General features: G+C 44.3%; 2 protein-coding genes across 4 annotated transcripts; both read left to right on the forward strand.

Moving 5' to 3' along the window:
* Positions 1-109: 109 nt before the first annotated feature.
* Positions 110-8,033, forward strand: khnyn (KH and NYN domain containing). 3 transcript variants are annotated; one of them, XR_015081830.1, is made up of 10 exons: positions 110-1,166; positions 1,463-1,546; positions 3,481-3,680; positions 3,752-3,886; positions 4,086-5,410; positions 5,967-6,097; positions 6,194-6,290; positions 6,388-6,495; positions 7,407-7,464; positions 7,533-7,619. XR_015081830.1 is itself a non-coding variant. In XM_086012310.1 (10 exons), the coding sequence occupies exons 1-10, from the start codon at positions 1,130-1,132 to the stop codon at positions 7,867-7,869; spliced, it is 2,556 nt and encodes an 851-aa protein (XP_085868436.1). In that variant the 5' UTR covers positions 110-1,129; the 3' UTR covers positions 7,870-8,033. The 3 variants fall into 3 exon arrangements, 2 of the variants coding, with proteins under 2 accessions (XP_085868436.1, XP_085868445.1); XM_086012310.1 differs by having other exon boundaries at positions 7,363-7,464; positions 7,533-8,033; XM_086012319.1 differs by lacking the exons at positions 110-1,166; positions 1,463-1,546 and adding an exon at positions 1,565-2,934 and having other exon boundaries at positions 7,363-7,464; positions 7,533-8,033.
* A 684-nt stretch (positions 8,034-8,717) lies between these two features.
* LOC147151239 (adenylate cyclase type 4) lies at positions 8,718-23,937 on the forward strand. Its single transcript, XM_086012284.1, has 27 exons — positions 8,718-9,224; positions 10,376-10,458; positions 10,994-11,710; positions 13,429-13,626; positions 13,702-13,863; positions 14,305-14,454; positions 14,533-14,678; positions 14,751-14,862; positions 14,942-15,069; positions 16,339-16,497; positions 16,583-16,742; positions 16,812-16,979; positions 17,061-17,092; positions 18,150-18,203; positions 18,276-18,339; positions 18,428-18,525; positions 19,057-19,141; positions 19,233-19,370; positions 19,716-19,793; positions 19,999-20,177; positions 20,268-20,352; positions 21,218-21,376; positions 21,578-21,724; positions 21,814-21,915; positions 22,614-22,728; positions 22,875-22,999; positions 23,068-23,937. The coding sequence occupies exons 3-27, from the start codon at positions 11,051-11,053 to the stop codon at positions 23,200-23,202; spliced, it is 3,639 nt and encodes a 1,212-aa protein (XP_085868410.1). The 5' UTR covers positions 8,718-9,224; positions 10,376-10,458; positions 10,994-11,050; the 3' UTR covers positions 23,203-23,937.
* The last annotated feature ends 469 nt before the right edge of the window (positions 23,938-24,406 follow it).

Consider the following 24,406-nt stretch of genomic DNA (forward strand, 5'->3'; position numbering starts at 1 on the left):
TGTGACCTCCACCGCCGAGTCAGACATTTTGGCTACGCATTCTATCAGATGTGTCCTAAGCGAAGGTAGACTCCCATTATACCATTTTATAAAGTGTAACTGTCGTTAACTTATCCGCATCGATGTACAAACACGGAAGCATGCGAGCATGCTAGTTTGTTTGTCGTCCACACGGTGACTCTTCACAGAGCATCCGGTGGCAGATGGAGGATCAGCGGCAAAGTGAAGGCTCCGGTGCCAGAAGCCTGCTGGGTTCACGCTGGACCGCCATAAGCTGTTAGTCTCAGCGGAGACCGCTAGCACGTGTCTGAGCTGCAAAGCAATGTGACATTTCATTGCCAAATGAAGGCAATCGCTAAACAAAAATCCATGAACACTTCACAGCTCGGTATATTTTTTAACACTTTTCTAGTCATTCCCTAAAATGGAAACATTTTTCAGTGCTTGAGCATGAAGAGAGCGGGCATCAAAATGAAAAAAGAAGTTTCTGTTATGACAAAATACGACTAATCAAACTGATGAGGTTTTATATGCAACAAAGAGCCTCGCTTGTTTTCTGCCCGATTTTTGGGGCCCTTGGTGGAGCTGACCTGACTCTCATCCAAATGTGACGCACAATGAAGCCTTTTTTAAGCATCTCGCGATGCCAAATAATGGACCAGTTTTCGACACTCAGTTCGCCCAAGCACAGCATAGCGAATGTTGCTATCATTGACTGGAACAACTACTTATTTAGTTGAGCTCTTAATTCACTCTGACGAGTCATATAGTGGTGTTCTTTTCCTTCCAAAACACCCAGCTCCATACTTTGCTCTGATACCATGTTGCAACAAATGAAGAAGTAACATAATAGAGAAGAGCTCCAGACCATTTGATAAGCTCGGGCGTCTGCTTCCTCTCTACTGCACGGAGCCAGAAACATGTAAATCAGTGCCGTGGAAAGTAAGGACAACAGTAGTAAACCCTATATACCATAGAGACAAAAATATTTGAACCTTTGAATGTGTAAATTCTCATTGGCCCAGGTCATGCTAATCTGTAATGGTTGAATCGAGGCAATTTTATGCAGTGAAGTGACGAGTGTAATGACCCACATATTGTGGAGACTACGTAGCCGTTGGACAGGCATATGGCGCAACGTCGACGAGGGTCTTCTTTGGAGCAAGGTGAGCAGTTCATTTACATCTCGCAAAAAAGGGGCATTCCTTTATTAGATTAGGCCTCTTTTGTGCATATGATAGGATAGGTGCCTTCAGCAAGTCCATTATTTTCACTTGGCTTGCCTTCTCTGTATGGCACCCTTGCACCCATCCACCCATCCATTATTAGTTGATTTTAGTTGAGAAGATCTGGTCATACATTGGCATGAGCTCAACTGAGAATATACAGTCTTCTGGTAGTTACTGTTAATACAAGTCACATATCTAATCTATCACTTTTGACTTCCAATTTTTCTGAAAAGGGAGTACCACCGGTTTGAAGGAAGTGGGAAAGAAGCCATCTCTAAACAGGAGAGATACCTTCCCCCAACAACTCTCATTCCATGGTAAGAGTGGCCTTGATGAGCTGTTTTGCCAGAGTGGATTGGTATGCAGGAATGTCCTTTCACAAACTACCCCAGGCAACAACATACACCATCCCTGTCTACACGTAGCCGGGTTTTTTGAAAACGCCGGGTATAAGCCTGCGGTTAGCCCTATCAGCCACACGTCCCCGGAGTTTTTTCAGTGAAAACGCAAAACTCCGGCCGCAGCTTAGATTTGCGGATATTTCCAGATGTCTCCGGGTTCGCGTTTTGGTGTGGCCGGTAACACCAAATTACGTCGTCACCGTGCGACAACAATGCTTTGACGTCACTTGCGCGACTTGTGTTTTCATTAGAGTCAACATGGGCTCTCGCGGCGCTGCGTTGGTTATAGCCATTCTAGATGCGCTTTTTGCTTACTTAATTGTTCGCAACCGACCATTGCTTCTGCTTCGTGGTGAAAGGTTTAAAAGCAATTCTGACCTCTTGTCGGTTCTTCCGAACGAGTTTGGCGCCGTGTTTTTGGTTTCGTAGAAGTGACGTCAAGGGACGGAAGTTCCTTCTGAATGGACAGTATTAGGCTAACTACTGCCGCCTAGAGGCTTGGCATGCGTTTGAAAACGCACTTTGGCGGTTCCGTGTGGATGCGTTTTTTTAGTGTGTATTCCAACGAGGGGGGTGGCGTGTATACGGTTGTTAAAAAACCCCAGCTACGTGTAGACAACCTGCACCCCCAAGGTACAAACCCGCCAAGGCATCAATAGGGAGGGTCAAAAATTTAGAGCGTGTTCAAAAAACAAGAATATGTCCAGTCGCCTTTGCAGATTATCAGCACCGTTCTGGTAAAACTGGGGGAAATGTGTAGTTCTTCCACTTTCAAAGCATTGCTTTATGAATCTGTGTTGAGCTCTGGGAAAGTTGAAAACATGTGATAGTGGTTCACAATGTTCACATTCAGGCCTGTGAAGTGATCAAGTGGGAGGTGCGTCTCAACACTTAATTTTTAAGAAAATTGTTGGTTGGTGACGTCACCGGAATTCCCCTCAACGCCTTGTCGAGAAACCGAAGCCGTTCAAGAGCTATTTTCAACACCTGTAAAGTACCGCTTTGTGTGTTTTGTATGTGTGGCGTTTGAGTGTAATAATAGACATATGTGTTTTTGGCGCATTTATTAGCGTGTCGTAGCTGCGTCATACGCAGCTGCTTCTGTTTTTTATGCTCTCCGCGGTTACTTTCACTTTCGTCGCTGGCTTCCTTGGTGCTTACTTCTTGGTTTGGTGGGCCTTGTGCTGTGCTGTTTTGTTGTGTTGTGCCTTGTTGAGCTTTGTTTTGTTGTGTTGGGATGTGATTGCGCAAATTTGCGTGTCGGAGCCACTCGGAAACCAGGGCGAAACAAAGAGCAACTCTGGGTAGGAGAACTATACACAGCTTTTATTGACACACGAATTCTTCTGTTTTTTGTTTTGTTTTTGTGTGTGTGTGTGTACGTGTGTGTGTGCCAAGTCAAACGTGCGGCTTTCTTTAAAAAAAATGACGTTCCTAAAGCTAAGTTTTAGTTTTTGTTTTTGCCACTGTTGTAACATCATTAGCTTGTGAAGTAAACTTGGTCACTGATACGTGAAGAGAGAAGAAGTTGAATATTTGTGATTTTTTTAGATAGATTTTTCTTCATCAGCATGAACCTCAAATCGTCATAAAATACGATGTGCACACTCAGATAATCCCCGAAAAATGTAATTTACACGAAAACATCTTACATATTTATCATCGGTGCTGTGCATACATTTGGAATTGCTTCTTCTCCCTGCTCCCTTTGAATGTGCGCAACCATTTTTAAAGTAAAGGAAAGTAGAGAACTCCAATGAGTCAGATTGATTTGAACGAACTGGAATTTGCGTACACGCGCTAGAGTTGACCTTCTTAAGGTAGCTTGGCACCACTGTTGTAAAAACAAGGAATGGACGGACAAGCCAAAGTGGGGGATGAGTTCGTGTGCCCTGAGGCACTGCGGGAGTCTCTGAGCTCCCAACAGGACAGTGTGGAGAGGATATTCCGGGTGTCTTTCACCATCGGCACCGGAAACGTGCCGCACGGCACCAACGGGCAGATGTGGCTGCGACTGCGAGGGTCAGACGCTGACGTGAAAGCGGCAAAGGTTCGACACCCCCAAACTTCTGCCCAAGTGGATGGCGGTGCGGATGATGAGCAAGTGTGTGTGTCTTTTAGATGTTTGTGAAAGGACTTGTGAGCCAAGAGCAGCAGCAGGAGATGTCCTATCCCGCCGTCCTCAACTGCATCTTCTGCGGTGCTAAAGGGATCTTCATTGACTGCATGATCAAGAGCACTTCAGCACACATTGTGGTTAGTCTTGCTTACCAGCTAATACCGAGTCGTTAATGCTCTTCAAATTTAGAAATCATATTCATTTAGGGCTGATTTTTCACCTAAACATCAAGCAAAGTTTTATGCTGTTTATTTTGTTGTAGTGCTTGTTTACCTCCATTCTATTGAGGCTCCTACACCATTGATGATTTTTTTTTTGTGCCCTACATCAAACCAGGTGAGCTCGCCCGGATTGCTGCTCATATCTGGTTTAACTGAGTCGGTGGTGCAAGCCTATTCCCTCATCGCTGACCTTTTGGAGAGGTATAAGGGGGGGAAGGCTGGCTGCTCGGACTCTGAAGAACGAGGTTCGGGTGAGTTGTGTGATTCTCGCCGGACCTTCAAAGCTCTGGTGGAGAAATGGGAGGACCGCCACATCCTGGATCTCCTCATACTGCCGAAATCTGTGAAGGAAGCCCTGCTGGACCTGGTGAAAGAGTCAGGACTTGTGTCTAACGTGAATTCAGTACAAACGCAAGTAGGACTGCATGAGAGTAGCCTGCCCGGGAAGACTTTGGGTGTGCCCAGTGTTGCTGAGGAAGAGCAAACGGAGGCCCCGCAGGAGGTGAGAGAAGAAGAGCAGCCGGAGCAGGCGGCGAGGTCGGCCGGCCGGGATGTGGATGAGGTGCGGATGCTGTCAGCGGCGAACAAGGAGTTCCGGCTTTTGTTGAAATTCTTCACAGCCATGGGGTACACGGAGGAGGTGGTCAAAAGGGTTCTCGGCCGAACGGGACCCAAAGAGGCCTCCCAGATTCTGGACTTGGTTCAGCAAGAGCAGGACGACAGCGGTGGGGAACGCCAGAGCGTGAGGAACCCGCCTTGTGAGATGGATGACGAGACAGTAGATGACGGAGGAGATGTGCCGGGTCAGGTCGGTGGACGTCAGGTCGGTGGTGCGGGGAGCGCACAATCAAAGGAGGAGGACGATTTTGTTTTGGGAGTGCTGAAGAAAGCTGCCGTGAGCTGCGGCTACACGGAGCACAAGGTGGCCAAGGCTTGCAGCATGTTGCCGGATGGATCCAGCCACCTGCTCCTCCTGGAGCTGCAGAAGAAGACCGGCAATGGAATCGAAGTCATGGAGAAGGAGATTCAGAAAGCCGCAGCGACGGCGCCTGTTGAGACGAGAGGAAGTGATTCCGACGCACCAAGCCAAGCAGAACCACGTGCAAATCCGGATTTGTTGCGCGTGAATGAAGTCCTGCCGCCTCCATGCCCCGCTCCTGCCAAAGGACCACCTGCGCCGATGTATCCATCATCTTCCACCGACGTCCCGCGCCCGAAGCCTCGAAGCCCGAGCCGCTTAAAGGGAGCGCTTCGAGCTCAGCGTTCTCCCACCAGATCCAGTCAATGCTACAATCCGCCTGCCGTTCCCTCTGTGGTGGTGACGGGCGAGCAGCGCTTCCTGGAGGGTCTGCAGACGCCCTTTAAACTCCAGCTAAGGGACCAACCAGGGAACCCCAAGCTGAGGACCATCATCATTGATGGGAGCAACGTGGCCATGAGGTAGGGAGGGGCAAGGGGACAGAATTTTGGACACATTCAGATACAAGTAACCTGACTTGTGAATGACTTTTCCAGACATGAACCGTCGTTCGGATGATTTTTTTTTTCTTCTTCTTGTTTTTTTTTTTTTGGGGTGGTTCTATTTTTGTTTTTTTGCCTTGTCTTGTGAGCAAATAATTTAGATATGGGCTATGTATGCTGGCAGTGAACTCAACTCAGTGCATAATAAGCTACGTTTTGGTAGATAGTGAACAAATCTTCCAAGAGGCTTCAAGCCGTTGATTGACACTTCTAGTTGAAGTTCAGTGTCAAACTAAACTTCAAACAAAAAGTTCATCCCATTCAACGTGAATGGAAAAACATCTTCCCTCAAACCCGTTCAGGCATGGGCTCTTCATATTCTAATGTACTCATGAAATCTGCTTGTTAGGCGGGATAATGCTAAAATCCCAACTCTATTTAGGTTCCCAGGCTTTAAATGAACAAATTCACGGTTTATTTCCGTTCACTCTTATTGAAAATGTTCTTTTTACCCCCATCCTCTCCCCTTCTGCAGTCATGGGCGGGGCCACTTTTTCTCGTGTCGAGGCATCGCTTTGGCAGTTCAGCATTTTTGGGAGCGAGGTCATCGGCACATCAGCGCCCTGCTGCCCCAGTGGCGGCAGAAGAGCGACCCCCGCATCAGAGGTTGCTACCCCCGTTCTCTTCAATGACTGATGTAATGTCTGCTTGACCCTAATGACCTCTCCTTTCAGCCTCACCTTTTGTTTTTGACATCCACAGAGCAGCACTATCTAGGTGAGCTGCAGAAGCTGGGCCTGCTCTCCTTCACACCCTCCAGGGAAGTCCTGGGCACGAGGATCAGCTCGTACGACGACAGGTAGTACTTCGGACCAAGATATTGTCTTTGGAGATTTTTGGTCAACGTGTCGCAAAAATCTGCACGGCTTTCCAGTAATGTCAGATGATTGTTGCAGACTAATGCTGCAACTTGCACAAAAGACAGGCGGCGTGATCGTGACCAAGGACAATATGAGGGACCTTTTGGATGAGTCGCCCGCGTGGAGGGAAATCATCAAAAAGAGGTAAAACGCTCCAAACAAAACCAAAATGTGCTTGAGATGAGATGGTATTGGATATACAGGACAAATGAGGAAACAAATGAGGACACAAGACTCCCTAATCAGAGTTGCGTTTCTACTTGAACCCAATACATCAATTGTGGTGATTTGTGGGCTCCCTCTAGTGGTGGTGCCTAAACGCAGTTCACCATCTCAACTTTTGATGCATTTCATCTTTCATCTTTTGATTAAGTATAATTGCTATAATTTGGTCTTTGTTCACCATGCATACCACCACCCGCACTCTCTGTCCCAGCAGTTTCTATTAACGTTCGTTCCCAAAGCCCGGACTGCTTTTGGTCAATGTATCAATTTTCTGCCCCAAAACTAGTGGAACCCTTCTCAACAAATAATACAAGTCAATTCAATAAAAAAATTCGTCCCATTGAAAAAGTTGGTGAGCGATACTGTTCATGATCGCTGCTCCCATTTTTAGCAGCGTTTGCGAGGCTGCAATGTCATTTATTATGTCACACTGTACAGTTTGTTTTCTATGTTTTGGTATTTGCTTTGAGTTTGCTTTGTTTTACTCTGCTGTCAAATCTCCATTGAAATTTAGAATCGGTTCTCAGTTGCCTTACCTGGAGAAATAAAGGTTAAATCAATCTAGAAATAAACAGCTACAGTGGCTTACAATACTAATAAATATATATATATATATATATTTTTTTAGAATAAAATGTATTTTATAACTTGGCTTCTGTGTTTTAATGTTGGTCATGATGGTATTAGGTCTTGTTTAATGTGGTATTTGGTGTGACAATTTTAAGAACCGCTATGTTGATGGACAAAAGATGCAAAAATAGCCTAAGACAGTCGTGTCCCCCGCAGACTGCTTCTGTACACGTTTGTTGGTGATCATTTCATGGTTCCAGATGACCCACTGGGAAAAGGGGGCCCTCATTTGGACGACTTCCTCCGTTCGGAGTGCAGGTGGGATGCAAGTCACATCATTCTGAAGTAAACGAGACGGGTTTTTTTCACTATAATTTCCCTTCCAGGACACCCGACCCGGCTGGCGTATCCACAAATTCCCCTTCCTTCAACCCTATGTGCACACAAATTCCAGTCCGCAATTTACCTCACCAAACACCAGGTGGCGCTTTGAATGGAGCAGTTGAAGGGAGCCGGCAAGTGGGACACCAGCACCCCAAACCCAGAGACCAGCAAAGCCCTGAAATGGCTTTTGCCAGCAGAACAGTGGAGGCCACGGCGAGCCTGAGAGAGCGTCTTTGTCAGGTTTTTCCTGGTCAGGACAACATGGTGATTCTGGTTCTGCAGAGCAACCCGACAGAACACGACCTCAATGTACTCTCGGCCCTTCTTTTGGAGCAATAGAACTTCGAAACTTCAAAACTAAGAGTTTTTTCACACAACTATGATGCCTTTTTTTAATCTGCTGTTCACCAGAGTGCCCGCTAGATAAGCATCTGTACATTTTTCTAGAAGAAAAAGAATCACCTTTATTTGTCATGTTCATTAAATTTGACCTCTGCATTTGACCCACCCATCGCATTCGTAGACACAACAAACACAAACTTTTGGTGGTACCTACTGCAGCCGTTTGCGGTGTCAATCTTGCTCAAGGGCACCACAGCTGTGTGACCAGTAGATGTTGGGGTCGGTCCTCCTGAAGCGGGGTTTCCACAGTGGCAGGCGGATAATCTTAACCACTTCTGCGCAGCTGCTCAAAAATTAGTACCCTGATGTCCTCAGAAATCAGAGAAGCAATTGGTTTTAAATCACTAGTGGATGTCGCTGTACGGATTATGCTGCGACTGATCCGGACAAGATCTGAGGTGGCACCCACTTGGAGGCGCTGCTATGATTTGTTCATTGACCAACCGGGCCGGGTTTTGTGAAGGACCGAGCTCTCTGAAGGCTTCTTCCTGTGGTGTTTCATCCTATTAAATGGCCTCTTACATTATTCTAACGGTTCGGTGGCTTTTGTACTTTCGAAAAAGGCAATGTATTTTGGGAGCATCCTCAGATTTAGCTGCAAGTGAGGCTCTACAATAGTGCGCGTGTTGGTTCACGGCGGAGGCCCACCAAGCACAATACATCTTTCAGTGGTGTGCGTTGCTGAGCTTGTAAAATGGCTTGTTTGACCACGTAAACACAGAACGCCTAGAAGAGACAATAAATGACACACAGGCTCATTTTTTATGATTCAAATGTCCTAAGCCTATACAACACAGCGACACCTTCACATGCGAGTTTATTTTGGTCCGTGACCAAGCCCATAAACGCAGTCATGTTGGCAAATTTGCACACTCATGTCATTGTTAGCAACCGTGCGCCATGTTCCTCGTCAGTGTATTCATTTTGCATTGGTGTGTTTGTCACGTTCAATGAACGTCTGAAAGCGCATCGTGATCGTCAACTTGAACTCTTCACTGGAGATCCCTCCTATCGCAGAACACCGATCAGGCGACGGCTCGTAACTGAAAGCACTCGTAGCTTGGCGTCGTGCACGCGCACGCACCCTCCTACCTCAGCTGGGAGAAAGCAAGCTGCGTGCGCCCATTCGCACTGGAATTCTCGCTCACACCTGCCGGGTCGCTCTCGGTTGTTCTCACGGCGTTTTGAAAGCGTACTCTAGATTATTATTATGTGAATGTGTTTTGTCGTGCTTTGGCCAGAAGGCAGGCTGTTGGAAGTGGAATATGACTAAGTTGAACGTGTGTCACGAGGTAAGACAAGCGAACTGGACCGCACTCAGTTAAATGTCATGATTGTCTTTGTAAAAAGTACAACGGAAGTGAAGTTAACGCCGGTCACACCAACATGTTGAAAGTACTGTACTGCACTTTAATGTAGCCTACATCGTATTACTTTCGAGATACAATTGAATTCACTTGTTCCCTTTTTATTTTGGTAATGTAATCCTTTGTCAAATTTTCATTTACAACATGGCTGAAGGTGTTATGTACATTTTCCATTTGACGCCGCTGACAAATGACAACAATTAGGTTGTCCAGTACAATTTTGCATGGCAGGTGTTGTGATCCCACTGGGCATCTGCTGTCAATTTAACATCAATATGACATCAATTAAATGATTTTGATGTCATTGATGTTAAATTGACAGCAGATGCACACTTGGATAGTCGTTTTATAAGGGACACATTCAAAGCTGATCCAGAACTGGTGTCACAAGAGACATATTTCAAATCTTATTACAAACTACAAATTTTCCCCTTGAAAGTAATCCCTCCGGAGTCTTATCATACTTTCCCAGCCTTCCTTGCCATGCCTTCATGCATTCCTGCAAGCATTCTTCCGGGATCCCATCTTGATGGATCCCCTTGAGTTTGAGAAAGAGGAAACAAAAATCACACTGAGTCCGGTCAGGTGATTAGGGAGGTCGCTTCAGCACGGCAAGGAAGTGTCTGTGAGAAGGTCTGTTGTCATGGTGACAACGTTCACAACTCTACAAATGCCAGAGGCTCTCTTTGCCTGGCACACAACATTTATTGAAATTTAGCACACCAGTCCTGGAACCTTTCTGACACCTCGTACAGTAGATACAGTATGAAATAACCTTTCTATTATGTGGTGTCTACTTGGTGCGTATATTTTGTGATGGCCATCAGATAATCAACAGTCTAGTGAAGGACGATCACTGCACTTGATTGTTGGACTAGGTGGTGACTGGAAAGTTGTCGTCAAGGTGCATAGCTGTCATGCCATTCTAGTACACACCTGAACTGTGTGTGACTGAGAAAAATAGCCAGACAAACGAGTTTAGCATAATAGAAAAGCAACCAGAGGACGTCATTATAATGGAATTAAGGGTTTGAGTGTGTTATTATCACTCTGTTATTGACCCTCTTTTATGGCAGGAAGACTTTGACGTCGTCCATCGATGGTTGAGTGCTGACTGAGGGGGATCAACAGTACTAACAAGGAACACTATTAAACACAGGTATGTTTCACACACACAAACACCCAATTGGATGGACAACAAAAACATTAGCAGGGGTGTCCAAACCACGACTTGGGTGACATTTGCTGCTCACTGTTCACTAAATTTATTAAAATTAGCTATTGACACAGCCCAAGGCAGGAGAAGGAGAAACTCAATCTCACGTCCTTGTTTTCCACCAATCATTTCATCATTCGCTGAGACACGCCTCAGAATCGCGATTGTTAGCTCCACTTTCTGCTCCGTGTCAAGGTCGTGTGATGCAGTACAACTGGCCACCCCAAAAATCCTTTAAAATCATTCACTTTGTGCCTTATCGCCTTGCTGTTTTTTTTTAAAGAAATATATGTATTTTTAAAACTACACATTATTGGTTTGTGTGGCTTTACCCATGCTAATGGATTGCGTTTCAGCGTGTTCAATTACAGCATCCTTCAATTTGTCTGTCCGTGGCTCCAAGAAGAAAACAATTGGACACCGCTGTTTGCGGCGTGAAATGATGATGCGGAAAAATCACCGGACAGTGTTTCCACAGGAGCAAATCTGTCGGGCTTCCTCAACAGCAGACGAGCGCTGAAGGATCCAGGAGAAGATGCGGCCTGACCAAGAAGCGGCAGCAGCATTGCAGGTCGATGGCGAGGCCCAAACTGGAACAGATGCGCTCGAACTTGGCCACATCGCAGATACCGCTGATGTTGAAGGACTGCCGGCCAGCCAACCGGGACTCTCACAAAGTCATTCTTTGTCGAGCGGGTCAGCCGTGAGCGACGCAGCAGAGGTCGACGCGTCCTCTCAAATCTTGGACTTCACCTTCGACTCGGACTATGGCAGCTCTCACTCCAGCCCCGGCTACGCCAGCACCGCTTTCAGCGGCGACCTAAGTGAGCTCAGTGGAAGTTCCTTGGAAAAGACCAACTCTGTTTCTCCTGTCAGCCTCTTTGAACACACCGTGGAAGGGAATCAGTCCCATAAAAAGGGGAAAAAAAGACCCGCTTCCAAATCTAGCAAGAAAAGGGAAAACGGCAGCTCACCGAAGGACGCTGTGAGTACCGGGAGTAGCGTGGACCATGAAGAAGGCCGTGGAAGCACACGGTCCCGACGCAGCGTCACAGAAGCCGTCAGCTGCTGCTACAGGTCCATGCACAGGGGCTGTCTGCAGTGTGGGGAGGAGACGCCGGCCATGTTGTCTGGCCTGGTGCTGTCTTTGGCGTTCTGTATCGCCATCATCGTCCTCATTCCTACCATGGGAAGGGTGAGAACAACAGTGTGTGTGTGTGTGTGTGTGTGAGGAGTGGGGGCTAGGGGGGATTTGTCCAGTGAACGACTGACTCCGAACATATTTTGTGTAGTTTTACACCCCCACATGCATTAAATTTAAACACTTTTACAGGGGAAGTCAAGTCAAACAAGTCAAGTCGACAACAAGTAGCAAAATGGCCGCCCCCTGAGATGAATAAATAACAGGTGGATTTTACTGCCTAACTCAGGGGTGGCCAAATCCGGTCCTCAAGAGCTACAATCCAGCCTGTTTTAGGTTTATCCCTACGGCAACACAGCTGATTCAAATCATCGGGGTCATTATCAGGCTTTTGCAAATCTTGCTGATGAACTGATCATTTGAAACAGGTGTGTTGCCGTAGGAATAAACCTATTCCTATTGTGGCTCTTGAGGACCGGACTTTGCCACCCCTTGCTTAAAGCGGAAGTCCACCCAAACATATTTTTTTCAAGAATATGTTCCCAACAGGCCCACTCCTTGAAACACGACATTCTGATTAATTTTGCGTTTGTGGAATATAAGTTAAGCAGCAAAATTTTCAAAATTAAAAATAAAAAAAAAAACGGCTGACCTGTTTTCTGAATCTGAGCCGTGATTGGTGGTTGTGAGCAGTTGTGATGTCATTTTCAGTCGACAGACAAAATGGCTGCCCCCAGAGATGGCTAAAAACGAGTGGATATTCCACAAACGCAATATTTATCAGAATGTCGTGTTTCAACTAGTGGGCCTACTGGGAACTTATTCTTGAAAAAAATATGTTTGAGTTGACTTCCGCTTTAACTCAGATTCCATGAGCGAAATAATAATCAGAATCCAGTGTTTAGACTAGTGGGGGCACATCAACCATATTGTTGTGAAGATTTTTTCTAACTTAAGTTCCGCTTTAAAGTAGAAGTCAACCCAAACATATTTTTTTCAAGAATATGTTCTATACAAGCCCACTAGTTGAAACTAGGCATTCTGATTAAATTTCGTTTGTGGAATAAGAGTTAATCCACCCGTTTTGAGCCATCTCTGGTGGTGGCCATTTTGTCACTTCTGTTGACTGAAAATGACATCACAACTGCTCTGGGCTCAGGTAACGACCAATCACGACCTGTTTTCTGAAGCTGAGCCGTGATTGGTCGTTACCTGAGCCCTGCACAGTTGTGATGTCATTTTCAGTCGTCTGAAGTGACACAATAGCCGCCCCCTGAGATGGCTAAAAAGGGGTGGATTTGGTTGCTTAACTCATATTCCACAAATATTGATCAGAATGCCGTGTTTCAACTAGTTGGCCTGCTGGGAACATATTCTTGGAAAAAATGTGTTTGGGTTGATTTACCCTTTAAACCTACACTTTGAAGTTTACTGTAAAAGTGACACATAATGCAAAGGAGAATTGAAAAGTGTTTATTTAAACACCAAAATGTTCAACCAAACCAAACAATAGCAAACATCCACTAGCTTAATGCTAACATATATCGCGAAACACCATAAATGAACAAATGTGTGAATTAGCATAGGTGCTGCTGTAATTTCAACCTTCAAACAACTGCTACTTGAACAAAGGCAGAAAACAAGAGAATACAACCATGTAAATACAAACAGCAAGATTGTAATGCTCCTTTCAAATGTGCTGTTGTGATTTTGACACAAAGTTAAGAAAGAAGCGTTAACGATTGCGCTCAAAGGTTGCATCTTGCGCACAGAACCTTGACGTCCACGTGGGAGCTCTGTCGGTTTTGTGCGTGGTTCTTTGTCTGAGCGCCGTCCTGCTGGTGTGTCTGCCGTGGCTGGCCACCGTGAGGCGCTGCGCCGGTGCCCTGGCCCTCTTCGTCTGGGGGACGCTGTACGTCACCGCCATTGTTTTCATCTTCACCGGCGGACCCGTCACAACGTGGGAACAGGTGGGGAGGTGTCACGTGACCCGAGTCGTGTTGAAAGAAACTCACATCCATCCACGCTGACTTCCTCCTCGTCAGGTGGCCTTCTTCCTCTTCCTGTCCCTGAGTGTTTACACGGTGCTACCTCTCTCACTGGCCTGGGCTCTCATGGTTGGGATTTGGACCAGCGTTACACACATCGTCATCATCAGTGTTTATGTCCCGGTTACAAGTCCGGAGACGCCAGACTTGGCTGTGCAGGTGCGTCCAACTTGATGAGGGTTGCGAAGAAAGGTGGGGGGGGGAAAAAATCAATGGGAGTTTCAAATGGGGAATTTTTCAAAGACAGTACAGAAAGTCCAGCAGGGCTCTGTCCTAAGCTGCTGCCAGGAGTGAAAGTCTGCGAGTAATTGATGTCGATATGAAAAAAAAAAAAAATTGCCTAGAGCTTCCACAAGATCGTAGCAAAGCACTACTATGTGGAAATGAAACTCCTCAACTCCCTTCAACACAAACACCAGATATATCTGAGCATAACTCCGATATATTTTAAATTGAGCACATTACAGGGTTATTCCTGTTCATTTTCATAATCCCCATCAACTTTGGAAATTCTCTGATTTTTTTCCAACCCTAAATTTCACCCGCGTTTCTCTTTTGCACTCACGTCGGAATGGTGCCCGATCCGTCATTTGGCCACAGCTGGTGGCAAACGGCATGCTGTTCTTGTGTGTGAACTGCATCGGGGTCTACCACCTGTGGACCACGGAAAACGATCTCAGGATATCCAATCATAAGAGAGAGAAGTTCAGCACCATCCGTTCCCAGAAGGAAATCAGAAAATACCAGCAGGTTTGATCGCATCCAATTTTCCCCATTCAATGACTCTTGAGCGACCTGCTGAAAAAGATTGTCGTCCGTTTGTTCCAGGAGCGTCTGCTGCTGTCCGTGTTGCCGCGTTACATCGCCATGGAGTTGAAAACCGAGGTGATAAAGAGGCTGACTAAGCCCAAGGGCGAGAAAGAAAATGGACACAATTTCCACAGCCTGTACATACGACAGCACAAAGACGTCAGGTGAGGATGGAAAACGGAAGAATGCCGTCATGCCTTCCGTGTGCGTCATGCTCAATGTGTGTATGTGTGTAGCATTCTGTACGCGGATATTGTGGGCTTCACAAAGCTGGCCAGTAGCTGCTCACCGGAGGAGCTCGTTGCGGTGCTCAACAAGCTCTTTGGCAGGTTTGACGACATCGCCAAGGTACCAAGAGTGTGTGCGCGCGCGTGTGTGTGTGCGTTTGACAGCGCGCCATCACATTTTCTGCATACGCTGTCTGCAGAAGAACGGATGCCTTCGCATCAAAATCTTGGGCGACTGCTACTACTGCGTGTCAGGTCTGCCCGACCCGATCCCCGCGCACGCCAGCAACTGTGTTCAGATGGGCTTGGACATGTGCACCGCTATCAGGTTAGCTCATTTGCATGTGAGATCGGTGGTGCACAACTTCCTATTCACATCATACACCGCTTTGATATACGAGTGGCCCAAAACTTTGTGCTTCAGCGGTTTAGTGAACAGGAGAAAAAGTCAAACGCACGGATACAAAATGAGAACTCTCGCAAGGAGCAGGGAGGATATTCTCACAGTGTGTGTGTTGAAACTTTTGCCATATTTTTTTTTGCATTCTGTTTTATAATGATTTTGTCGCACAAAATGTTAGGATATTTTGATTTGGTAGATTATTTTTTGTTCTCGCAATGTTTCTTGGCAAAATGTCTTATACTGTTGGAAAGCCTGTTTATTATCACCAATCAATTTAAACAGCTTTTTGTAGTTGCTATTCACTTTTGTTTTGAGCTTCTGGTACAACAATCACAAATTTCCTTACTTTTTGTCCTAAGATATATTTCTATTTTACATATAGTTCTTTTTTTCTTTATTAAAAAGATGTAACAAAGATGTTCTTTGGGAGCCAGGACGTATTCATGATACTTAAATTCATTTCAATTGATAAAATTGATTTGATTAACAGAGGACCCCTGCATACTTGCGGCTCAACACTTGCCAATTCATCTATTTGTGTATTTTTTTTGTCCCAATTATTTTTTAGATGTATAAATTTTTGGAAGGGGGGATGAATGTGGAAAGCGCTTACTGAGCGTACATTCCTGCATATTCAAGTTTTTTGGGCGGTAAAAAATATAATAGCAAATATGGCTGTGCAATTAATCAAAATTCAATTAAAATTACGATTATTACACTCCACGATTACAAAATTGGCATAATTGTAAACAAAAAAAACCCACTATTAATATTCATTTATAACCAACGGACTATCACAAGGAAATCATACTTGAATTTATAAATGGGCATATTTTTAAATTGTATTTCATAATAACTAATTTTATAAATTTTGTTTGGTCCAAAAGAAACTTATTTGTCTTTTTTACGTTTAAACATGTTCTTGTTTTGTACCCAAAAATAAATGATTTTTTGAATAATTGTGATTTCAATTATTACCAAAATAATCATGATTAATACTTTTGAGCAGCCCTAATAATACATATATTTTTTTTGTCAATGCACTTATAACATCAATTATTCGCGGATTTTGCCTATTGGTGGGCCATTCCGGTCCCTAACCTCCGTGAATAGCGTGTGTCCACTGTTCAAGTAACCAGAGTGACAAGCTTGGTCAAGTCAAGGTTCGACTGTTCTCCTTTTCTTGGCTTTTAGTAAACTGCGAGAGGCCACAGGAGTGGAGATCAGCATGCGCGTTGGCGTTCACACGGGCAACGTGCTCTCGGGTGTGATCGGCTTGCAAAAATGGCAGTACGACGTGTGGTCACATGACGTGACGCTAGCCAATCACATGGAGTCCGGAGGTGTTCCTGGGTGAGCGCATTCAAATGAAAAATAATCGCGCCTCGGCATTTCTGCTACGAAAGGCAATTAAAGTGCGATTTTTCCTTTCTACAAGGCGAGTTCACATCACGGAAGAAACCCTACAACACTTGAACGGAGCGTACCAAGTGGAGGATGGCGATGGAGGGAGTCGGGATCCACTTCTTCAAGGAAGACAAACCTACTTAGTGCTGGACCCCAACAACTCCGACAGCCGCTTCCTCCGAACGACAACGGTGGGCGCTCACGCGGCATACTGCAGCCGAGAACGCGAGTGTGTGACGGCGTGGTTCGTTCATTTCCAGGCCAACCTTCTTGCCACTGTTGAGAACAGGCAGCGGGCGTCCATACGCATGTCTCAGTACCTTCAGTCATGGCGGAACATCCGGCCCTTCGCCGAACTCAGCAACCACCACGCCAAACTCCCCAGGAAGATGGGCGAGGTGGCAGTGAACCAGCAGCAGTCATCTGCTGTATGTTGACCATGCATCACAAGCGCTACATGTTGCAAATACATTCATGTGTCCTAACTGGAAAATGTCTGTCTGCTTCAGGAAAGACCACCTTGTCAGAACAGCCCATCTTGGTATGCTCCATTGAGTTTTTAAAAAAAAAAATGTAATAATAGATTTTATTGAAATTTTACTTCATATATAACAAAAAAAAAACTGAGAAATAAAAACAACAAAACAAAAAAACAAACAAAAAAAAACTAAATAGACAACAACTAATACTAAGCAACCCGAGTTACATATAAAATAATGAAAGCATAGTAAGGAGAGACAATTCCTCTTATAAACTCCAAATATTCAAACAGTTATCCCCATGGACCTCCAATTTAGTGAGCCGGTACCTCTTTGCAGAATAGCAAAGAAGATCACCTGGCAAGTATTCTAATAAGGGGCTCCATAAATCCAAAAATAAATTCTCATTCCCACTTAATTTTGCATTTCCATTGGCAGTACTTTAAATATTTCTGTATACCACTGAGGAATAGTTGGTGGCTTTTCCTTAATCCAATTAAACAAAATACATCTTCGTGCCAGAAACAGAAGCTTACAAAATAGCTTAAATGTGTTCTTGTCTGTAAATTTGTTGTGAGATGGCAGCCCCAGTAGATATCGACCGGGATCGTTACTGATTTTCATTTTCAATATTGCTCTAGTTTCCTTAGTTATACATGACCAATATTTAGACATCTTTGGACAGTTCCATAAACAATGCCAATAAGTCCCATTTGTAGTTTTACATTTCAAACATACAGGTGATCTTTGAGTGTCGATCTTATTCAAGAAGACCGGTGTCCTGTGTTGCCTATATGTAATATTTTAAAATGAGCTTCTTTGTACTTGATACTGAGAAAAAATGTGTATGTATAATGGATAGTCTTACCAATCCTTTTCCTCATAGTGACATTGAAATTCTCCCTCCCATTGAGGTTTTAATGTTCAGGCTGATTACACAGGCAAAATAAAAAGATGAGGAAGTGAAGTTGCTGCTCAAAAATGTCAATGCAGTCAATACACTACTCACTAAAAGTGGCCAAAATGTTTTAGGATGAATCTAAAATGCACGATAACCTTTGCAGGTGATTTTCAAGTTCATATGAGCAGCAAAGATGGAATTTGTGCTTTTTGTCTCAGTTTGTTTGTAGATAACTGTGTGAGGGGGTCGCTGGACACGCTGGACATTGCAGGGTAGGTTTGATGATTTTCAAATCTCTCGTTGCCTCCCCCTCTGATCTGTGTGTGTGCGTGTGTGTTCTCCAGGTGGAGGGCCAAGAGGCTTAACTGTCTGACGCTGCTGTTCAATGACATGCGTCTGGAGAAGCAGGTAGTGTCACTTGTCCAATAGGAAGTGAGCCCACTGTGGTGCTTTTTGTATTACGCCTTGTGTGTGTGTGTGTGTGTGTGTGTTCCAGTTTCGCCTGTCAGAAGTGAAGGGCTTACACCAGTCCATGAGCTGCCTCGCTTTTGTCTTTGTCACCCTTTTTGCTGTCCAGATGCTCGTTTCTGACAAGTGAGTGGCACGCAAATTGTTATTATTCGCAAGGCCAAAACTTTTTTCGTTGAGGAGCAATTTTGCTCATCCAATATTTGATTTGAGGAGCGATTTACTAATTTTGAGGAGTATTTTTGGGGAGGTTCATCCCAGGAACTTTAGCAAGGGTTTCATTTAACAATGAAAATATGATAATATAACAGGGAGGTTGAATATGGAGCTGCAGCTATAATATATATACAGTACTCGAGTATCCTCCTGAAAATTGTACAGAATAATCGTGTATTCGGATAAACCCCAAAATTTTGGTGAAACAGGTGAGCCGTGATTGGTCGTTACCTGAGCCCTGAGCAACTGCGATGTCATTTTCAGTCGACAGTGAGAAAATAGCCACCCCCTGAGATGGCTAAAAACAGATGCTTCTTAACTCATATTCCACAATCCAATATTAATCCGAATGTCATGTTTAGACTAGTGAAGGCACATAGAAACATTAATATGACAAATGTTTGGTGATAAATATTACAAATGTGTTTGCACCCTTGCCAGGAACTTTCAATTGGCCGTGTCCTACAGCGCCACCTTTCCTGTGCTGGTGCTTCTTTTGTCCATCGCGTTCTGTGGCTACTTGCAGGTACGCTCGGCCAAACTCACCCAAAAAACATGCCAATGTGTATTTATTATTTAACATATAATTTACTTCTGTTTCTTTTTTTTTTTTTTAGAAATGGCATTCCGAGACACCGCCCCGCATTCAATGGATATCAGGACTGTCTCCTGGTGTCTCCACCAGGGCGGCGCTGCGGCTGTTTATCGTGTGCCTGAGTTTGCTCATCACGCTGCTGATGGCCATCCTCAACTTTGTGAGCCTTTTGCTCTCTTTTTAACATCCTCTTTTCATTCTGAGACTCAGAGCAATGATTCACTTTGAAATGCTGGGAAATACGATTAACACATTCCAGCATCAGTGCAAAGTTATCTTTATCTTGTTATTATTGGTGTGTTGTTCAAAATGAACAGCACAGAATAGAAGTGAATGAAAACGCATATTATCATGACAAAATACATGGTGTGTTAATCGTATTCTTAACTTTCGTATATTTTGAGGTCTTTGAAGACCGTCCTTTATTTAGACACATGAACTGCCTTGTTCTTAATATGACTTATATTAACATTAGCTATTCCTTCCTTTTATTGTACCTCGTCAGGTCTTCATCCCAGGAAACAACTGCACTGAAATCAGCGACCGGAGCGCGCTGGAGGGTCTCAAACTCTACACTGTGCCTGTGAGTTATCAATGAACATGTGTAGTCTCCTCTTGGCGTAGATAAAGGCAAGCCATTTGAGCATTTATTTGGAGATCCGACTCGCGCGCTGAATCATGCGCTCACTTTATTCTCATTAGTAAGACAATTGTGAGTACGCGGGCAGTTCACCGCGTCAGTAGGATATAGAAATCATGCTCAAATGTTTTTCCATAAATCCATCCAGTACTACCTGTACTGCTGCCTACTGGCCATGCTGGGAGTCATCGTCTTCGTCAGGATATGTTTGTCGGTGAAGGCTCTGCTCCTCACGCTGGCCGTGGTGGTTTACTTGGCCCTCTTCCTCCACGTGTACGCCAACCGCTCATCCTGCCTCATCAGCCTGCTGTACAACAACACCTCCAAGTGAGCGAGCGGCTTTCTCTGACGCCGCCGATGTGCGCTGGTGCCTCTCGCCTCTGAACTGACGCATTTCAATTTGCGCACCCTTCCCAGGCCCGGTGTGCTGAAGGACCCTCAGATCATGTCTGGTGTTTGGCTGGTCATTTTTTATATTGTGTGCATCATACTGGCCAGACAGGTGGGTGCGTGCGCATGTTTGTACGAGAAATGGAAACTTGCCTTACAAAGAACGCAATAAGGACTATTCATAAAGTAGGATTTCTGGGGCACACCAATTCAATCTTTTTTTAAAAATTCACAGAAAGTATATCATATCAAACAGTGCAACTAATGTACAAGGTTAAAAACAATACAAATTCCAGAAAACATTAAAAATCCGTTTTGGAATAGGGAAGGGAATTACGATTTACCGACTCAACAAAAATCTTATAGAAACTTGCACATAACAAGGACAGTTTGTCAATGTGTAAAACTGGAACTTCAAAGAAATGTCCAAACATAAACTAGCTTTTAAGAATATATAAAAATATGTTTCACGCAGGGTTTGGTATAGGTTGCCATTATTATTATCTTTATTATGGTATATTTTAGCAAACATAAAACAGCTGAACTTTATTTGGGGTTCATCAGAGGCATTTCAAATAGTGGCAGTTCTGTGCTGATTCCCGTTTAAATGAGTTTGAATGGAATTGTTTAAATCTGAACACATACACTTCCCCAGTTATAAGATAATGTTAAAACACATCTATTCAAGAGGGGTAACTGTTGAATAGATGTCTTTTTTTCCATTTGAGTTGTACAGGTTAAGGGGAGTGCAGACTTTTTATAGCCACCGTATGTATGTATTTTGGATTGCAGTTCTTGAGCCATAATTAATCAAAGCTAATAGTAAAGGGGTACGATCTAAATAGATTTTAACACAGTACATAGCGTTTCAGTATGGGATATGTTTTTGATATTACAAATTTTTCACTTCCTTGTTTTTTTGTATTTTTTATTGCACTGTGTTCCAAATAAAAAGTTCAATCAATCAACTCTGTTAGGACGAGCTGGGCTGCCGCGTAGACTTCCTGTTGGAACACTGTTTCAAGTTGGAACAAGAGGAGATGGAGACGGTGGAGAATGTCAACAAGCTTCTCCTCCAGAACGTTCTGCCCCTTCACGTGGCCTCCTTCTTCATGGGCAAAACTGTCCGCAATCAGGTGATTTGTACATTTTGCAGCCTTTTTGGCAATGTAATGGCTGTGGTTGTGCCCATTGTTCTCATCCTACTTCCCCCAGTGGCTCAACCCCTCTATCGTGTTTGGAAAGGTGCCTTTCATTAATTTCCGCTATGAGTTGGCGCTAGCTATAAATCAAATTTGACTTTCTGCTGAAATTTGATGGCCCGTCTTTGGTTTCAGGACCTCTACAGCCAGTCGTACGAGTGCGTGTGCATCATGTTCGCCTCCGTCCCTCAGTTTAAGGAGTTCTACAGCGAGAGCAGCGCCAACAGAGATGGTCTGGAGTGTTTACGTTTCCTCAATGAGATCATTGCCGACTTCGACGAGGTACGAGCGATCAGTAGCGTCTGTAGGTTCTTCCGAAGCGTTCGCCTGACTTCTTGCCTCACTTTCTCGCGTGTCCGTCTGTTGCTCAGCTTTTATCCAAGCCGAAATTCTCTTCAGTGGAGAAGATCAAGACCATTGGCAGTACGTACATGGCGGCTGCAGGCCTGACGCAATCGTGGGATGACAGAAAGGTATATTCATCACCAGAGCTGGGCGTTTTACTCAAAATTTGCGGTCCGTTTATCGCCTTCCGTCTACAGGTACCCTTCCGCCGTCCGCTTATCCGCCATTTTGTCCGGCCGGACCAATTAGTAATCACCTATAGGCTGGTTCGACTATCATTTTAAACGGGCTTCCGTTCGCGTTTTCCGACTACCAGCTTCAGCAAACTAAAAAAAAATAAAAAATAAAAAAATACCGTAAAACCGACACATGAAAAAGACAATTTCAAATTGTATAGTAAAACACTAAAATGTTCAACTAAATCACTATACGAAAGTCTGCTAGCCTTATGCTAATATATACGGTAATGTTGAACACCATAGGTGAGCTGCTAGAAATTAGCATAGATGTATATGTAATTCTAAATCTTCAAACATGCGACTTTAACATACACAGGAGAATTCAACATGTATATTTAAACTGTACAGTACAGGATCTAGATCTACTCCGCTTCTCCTCTTCTTAATTACACTGCATCTACATACAGTAGAGCTCAGTGCTGCCCGGCATGTTGTGGCACAACGTGGTACTACACTGGAGGCCCGCAAGTCTAAATTCAGACTTACCCGCATGTGTACTGTAAAAAAACTGCGATATTTGCGGCGGCTCACTGTACTTTCACAATGTCATGCCTCCTTTGAATCATGATTTCTGGATCCCTCTGCAGAAATGCGACATGTCCTACAGCCACGTGCGCTCCATGGTGGAGTTTGCCATCGCTTTAATGAGCAACTTGGAGCTCATCAACACGCATTCCTTCAACAGCTTCAAACTGCGGATCGGTAAGCCCGTTTCCTCTCAGTGGCGTTATTTTAATTGACATCGGTATGCCAATTTTTAAATGGGTTAGGTCAGGGGACATAAGTTACTTACCATTCATGTTTTTATTCTTCAATGAAAGAATTGACTGTGCAATGTCCATTTGTAGGAATAAACCAGGGCCCAGTCATTGCCGGAGTCATCGGGGCTCATAAACCGCAATACGATATCTGGGGGAACTCGGTCAACGTGGCCAGCAGGATGGACAGCACGGGAGTGTTGGACAGAATCCAGGTCAGTCCATCGCCTCCAACTCGCCTCCTTCCCTGCTTGACCACATCCGCTTCCGTCTCTGCGTCCAGGTGACAGAGGAGACGGCCCAGGTGGTCCAGAGCGTGGGCTACGGCATCACACTCCGAGGAGTCATCGACGTCAAGGGAAAAGGGGAGCTGACCACGTACTTTGTCAATACAGAGCAGTCATCTCCGCACTTCTGACCGCTGCAGTTTGTAGTTAGTGCGGTTTGAAAGAGAGACTTTTGCAAGGAGCCCGCCGCCGCATTGCGCTAGCCGTAGCAATGATGTCGCTGTCCAGCCCTGCTGCCTGCCTGCTGTCACGATGAACCACGGGTTGCATTTGTCTTCGGATGAGACACTAAATATGATCCCGATCAGTTGAATGATCATGCTACTGTGTCTGTATATGAATATTTTTATTTTTCCAAACGTCAGATCGATGACAGTTTTCTGAATTAAATGAAGGAGAGTTTTTGTTGACAATTAGATGGTCTACGTCAGTGGTTCTCAAAACTTTTTACACCAATAGTACCACCTCAACAAATATTTGGCTCGACGAGTACCATATATATTGTACTTAAATTATATTAATATAGTTTTGTTTTTTTTAATTCTCCCAATATCTGAGTCCGTTTTATATCGGTAAGTTGTACTCAAGTGATTTTTTACAAGGTGACCAACTTCTAGGGACTTGCACTTTTACTCAACTATTGCATTCAGGAATGTACTTTTTACAATACTGGAGGCAGCACACCAAAGAAATGTTGAAGTCGCTATTAGATTATAATTGCAATGTAAAAATATGTAATATATATTTTTAAATATTGTTAGATTATATATATTTTTGTGTTGTTTTTTTAGAGCTGGATGTTGTACATAATGGAGTAATACTATTTATGAACTAATAAAATAGAAATTTAAGAAAAATGCCTATGACATGCAAATATACCTTGGACAAGTTTGTTCCGTAGCATTTGGTTAGTGCATCTAAACCCGATTTCATAAATGAATGGGAACTGATTCAAAGGGAAGGTCAACCCAAAAAAATCTTTACAATATGTTCTATGTGCCTCCGCCAGTCTAAACACAACATTCTGATTCTGATTCTGCATTTGTGGAATATGAGTTAAGCAGCAAAATCCAGCGGTTTTTAGCCATCTCGAGGTGGCCATTTTGTCACTTGCTGTTGACTGAAAATGACGTCACAGGTGCTAATTTACCAGCGCGATGCCCGTCACCGGAAATTAATGAAATTAATGAAAGGCACTTTTCACAACACGATAGAGAGGTTGAGCTACCGGGGGAAGTAGGAGAGAACAATAATGAATGGATTTCACTACTTAACTCCTATTCCTCAAACACAACTTCAATCAGAATGTCGTGTTTCGACTCATGGGGCTGCATA

This window comes from Filicampus tigris, chromosome 2 (genome assembly GCF_054856515.1).
Source record: "Filicampus tigris isolate MCC_2025a chromosome 2, RoL_Ftig_1.0, whole genome shotgun sequence".
Classification (NCBI taxonomy): domain Eukaryota; kingdom Metazoa; phylum Chordata; class Actinopteri; order Syngnathiformes; family Syngnathidae; genus Filicampus; species Filicampus tigris.

Coding starts and splice junctions, on each gene's coding strand:
- khnyn (XM_086012310.1), top strand. CDS start 1,130: ATGGCGCAACGTCGACGAGGGTCTTCTTTGGAGCAAG. Junction 1,167..1,462: donor AGGGTCTTCTTTGGAGCAAG/GTGAGCAGTTCA, acceptor TTTTCTGAAAAG/GGAGTACCACCGGTTTGAAG. Junction 7,465..7,532: donor TTCCTCCGTTCGGAGTGCAG/GTGGGATGCAAG, acceptor TTTCCCTTCCAG/GACACCCGACCCGGCTGGCG.
- LOC147151239 (XM_086012284.1), top strand. CDS start 11,051: ATGCGGCCTGACCAAGAAGCGGCAGCAGCATTGCAGGTCGATGGCGAG. Junction 17,093..18,149: donor TGTCAGAACAGCCCATCTTG/GTATGCTCCATT, acceptor TTTTTGTCTCAG/TTTGTTTGTAGATAACTGTG. Junction 20,178..20,267: donor CTGTACAACAACACCTCCAA/GTGAGCGAGCGG, acceptor CACCCTTCCCAG/GCCCGGTGTGCTGAAGGACC.